At 57.0% G+C, this 1,719-nt stretch overlaps 1 protein-coding gene across 1 annotated transcript in view; it reads left to right on the top strand.

Annotated features, from left to right (window-relative positions):
- The window catches only part of HOOK1 (hook microtubule-tethering protein 1), a 17,665-nt gene extending 16,356 nt beyond the window's left edge, over positions 1–1,309 (top strand). The window contains exons 20-21 of the mRNA XM_010150363.1: positions 88–156; positions 1,151–1,309. Coding sequence (XP_010148665.1) covers positions 88–156; positions 1,151–1,309 — 228 coding nt within the window. The remainder of the gene's footprint in view (positions 1–87; positions 157–1,150) is intronic.
- Positions 1,310–1,719: the final 410 nt, after the last annotated feature.

Raw genomic sequence — 1,719 nt, 5'->3', positions numbered from 1 at the left:
GCGTCGCGTCGCTGCCCTCCTGGCTGCCCTGGGTGAACGCGGGTTGTGCTGGGGCTTCAGTTGAGGTTCTGGGTTGTCTCCTTGCAGGCCGAGTGCAAGATTGCGAAGTTACGTGACTATGAGGAGAAGCTGGTTGTGACGGCGTGGTATAACAAGGTGGGTTGGAAGAAAACATGGTGGTGGCTCAGAGTCCAGGAAAACGCGTTTTGCTCAAGGCGACGGTTGCATCGCGTCTCGCGTGGTTTTCCGTCCGGATTCCCGGTGCGGTGCTTGGGAGGGGACGCGACTGCTCCGGCTGCTGGGGGCCGAAACCCCAACCCACGGGTTGGCGCAGCCCCGTGTCTAGAAACGGGCCTGAGGCAAGGAGCGCAGCCCCAGTGCCGTGGTGTACGATGAGATGGCGCTGCCACTGGCTCCTTCTGACTTCCCGCCACGATACAGGCTGGAGCGAGCTCTGGCTGGAATTTCCAGCCCCACTGAGGTGCCTCGGGAACCAGCAGCATCAGCGTTTTTGATTCCGGCTGGAAGGGAAAATATTTTAGGAAAATGACTTTGGGAAACTGCTTAGTTCCGCGTTGTGCTCATCCCCTGCGCTTTGGGATGGACTTGAAATGCGGCCCAGGCCTTCCGTGCCGGCGACGCGCTGTTGGCCGCCAGGAGCTTCCGGCTGGAGTCGGCAGGCTGCGCTCCTGCACGTTCAGTGCTATTGGCTGGAGGGTTAGGGTTAGGGTTAGGGAGGGAGGCAGAGGGAGGCTGGTTCAGAGGTTCCCTGTCTTTAGCACAGCTTCTGTGAAACAGAGCCAGAGTGTCCTCTCGCCCCCACGCTGCAAGGGCTGTCGGGACATCCCACGCTGGGTTGCTGTGGAAGGGGCTGGAGCGAGTTGTTCCTGTGAGGCAATGTTTAAATAGAGTTTCGTAAAGGAAGTCTGGCATGAGAAATCAAAGAGGAAGGTCAGTGCGGAGGGCTCACGCAATAACGGGCCAGCTTCACGGGAGGGGAAAGTGGAGGCGCAGGCAGTCATCCTTGGTCGTGCCCCTTCCGACAGCGAGGGGGCACGTGGGAGCACAACCTGTGGGTGTCAGCGCCAGCCGTGGGTGCGAAAGGCGGACGGTTCTGGTCTTCCACAGCCTGTTGGTCTCTCGTTTGCAGAGCCTGACTCTTCAGAAGCTGGGAATGGAAGCGAGGCTGGTTGGCAGTAGCGGGGCCTGCAGAGAGGGTCCCGGGCGCTCGTTCCTGGCTCAGCAGCGTCACGTCACCTCCACCAGAAGGAACCTCACTGTTAAAGTACCGGGTGCGACAGCGGATTAAACCACGAGGAAAACTCGTACGCTGAAGTGTCCTTAAACGTTGTATAGCTTCCACCTCACCCCTGGAGAACAGCCCATCAGCGGCTGGGGGGCAGCGGTGGGGTCAACACCGGGAGCTGTCACGAGGCGGTGGTGGTCATCAGTCCTGTGGTAGAAGGTGGCACGTAGTTTTCCCAGCAGAAGTAGGTTTAATAACTGCAGTATCTATTTACAAGCACAACTGAAAAGGTTTATATTTGCCTTCAGAATATATTGTAAATACAAAAATCGGCACTATTTATTAAAACTTTATTTACTGGGTTTGGGCTAGAAAGTCGCCTCTTGTAACAGGAGGACGTTATGCAAAGATGTTCGGCAGGAAGCCCGCGGGGTTGGGCGGTTTTGCTGGGCTCTTCAAAAATCAATTTTAAG

The sequence above is a fragment of the Eurypyga helias genome, unplaced genomic scaffold (assembly GCF_000690775.1).
Source record: "Eurypyga helias isolate BGI_N326 unplaced genomic scaffold, ASM69077v1 scaffold43094, whole genome shotgun sequence".
NCBI lineage: Eukaryota > Metazoa > Chordata > Aves > Eurypygiformes > Eurypygidae > Eurypyga > Eurypyga helias.
Note: the sequence above shows the minus strand (reverse complement) of the source record. Positions and strands in the feature narration are given on the sequence as shown.